This window comes from Capsicum annuum, unplaced genomic scaffold (assembly GCF_002878395.1).
Source record: "Capsicum annuum cultivar UCD-10X-F1 unplaced genomic scaffold, UCD10Xv1.1 ctg67886, whole genome shotgun sequence".
Classification (NCBI taxonomy): Eukaryota; Viridiplantae; Streptophyta; class Magnoliopsida; order Solanales; family Solanaceae; genus Capsicum; species Capsicum annuum.
Genome location: NW_025877367.1, coordinates 1338 through 2705, shown reverse-complemented (window position 1 = coordinate 2705; position 1368 = coordinate 1338). Strand labels below are relative to the sequence as shown.

The following is a 1368-nucleotide window of genomic DNA, read 5'->3' as shown; positions in this document are numbered from 1 at the left end:
TGATGAACTGAAAGTGATTGACAAATTATATGATGACTCACATGTGTTATTGTATTTATTTCATCCTCTCATGATTATGATGATTTTCTTCGGGCTATGTGAGTCTTTTATACATCCTGCATATTTCTTATAAATATTTATGATGATGATATTTATACAACCGTGTGATGCCCCGGGACCCGTTTTCCAGGGCGTTACAGATATGACCTATATATCATATCTTGACTGGTTCTTTAGATCCAGATAATACGAAGTGATGGGTTGGTTATTAGTTTTATAGTTTTTAGTTCATACTATGTGGGCTAGTCTTTTTAATCCTAACCCTAAAAAAACCAACGAGTCACACATAAGCATAGCAATTATATCAAATGGTCAATCGAATTTTTATTCAACCTTATATAATTAAGAATTAGAAATATTCCCCTTGATTGGTTAGAAAAAGAATGAATTGGTCTTTTTTTGTACAATCATTACATAGAAGGGGATAGAAGGGAAAGACAAGTAGTAAAATTATTCCTCGTCTAGAAATATCCAAATTTTGATGCCCAATACTCCATAGATAGTTCGAACTGTATAAGAGGAATAATCAATTTTTGCTCGAATCGTTTGTAGGGGAACCTTACCTTCTCTGATCCATTCGACACGTGCAATTTCTTTTCCGTCGATACGCCCCGCAATTTGTATTTGAATTCCTTTTGTATCTGATTGTTCTGTTAATTCAATAGCCTTCTTCATTGCTTTTCGAAATGAAACTTTATTGTTTAATTGTCCAGCTATAAATTCTGCAAGAATATTTGGGTTTCCGTAAGGTTTTCCAATTCTTGTCACAGGAATGTTCAGTTTTCGGTTTACACAATTAAATTCTTTTTGTAAGGTCATTTGTAATTCTTCGATTCCGCGTGGTCGACTTTCTATTAATAATTTTGGGAATCCCATAAAGATTATGACCTGGATCAGATCGATTCTTTTTAGAATCTCTATATGTGCATTTCCTTTGACGCCAGAGGACGTTCTCATATTCTTTTTTACATAATTCTTGATACAATCTCTTATTTTTTTGATCTTCTTGTAAACCTTCAGAATAATTTTTTGGTTTTGAAAACCAAAGTGAATGATGACCTTGGGTTGTACCTAGTCTGAAACACGTGGATTTATTTTTTGTCCCATAATCCACCACTATTATACATATCATGATACGTTATAGTTGTAGAGTTTTTTTGACATCTCATTTTTTTAACGAATACATCTCGACATATTCATCATCTAAAGATATATCTTTCATTACAATAGTTATATGACAGGTCGATCTTTTTATCGGAAAACTACGTTCTCTAGCTCAAGGTTTCAATTTCTTCACCGTAGTACCTC

At 32.9% G+C, this 1368-nt stretch overlaps 1 protein-coding gene across 1 annotated transcript; it reads right to left on the bottom strand.

Annotated features, from left to right (window-relative positions):
• Nucleotides 1-488: 488 nt before the first annotated feature.
• Nucleotides 489-1128, bottom strand: LOC124893969 (30S ribosomal protein S3, chloroplastic-like). Its single transcript, XM_047404777.1, has one exon. It carries the CDS (start codon nucleotides 1015-1017, stop codon nucleotides 511-513), a length of 507 nt encoding a protein of 168 aa, XP_047260733.1. The 5' UTR covers nucleotides 1018-1128; the 3' UTR covers nucleotides 489-510.
• Between the last annotated feature and the right edge of the window lie 240 nt (nucleotides 1129-1368).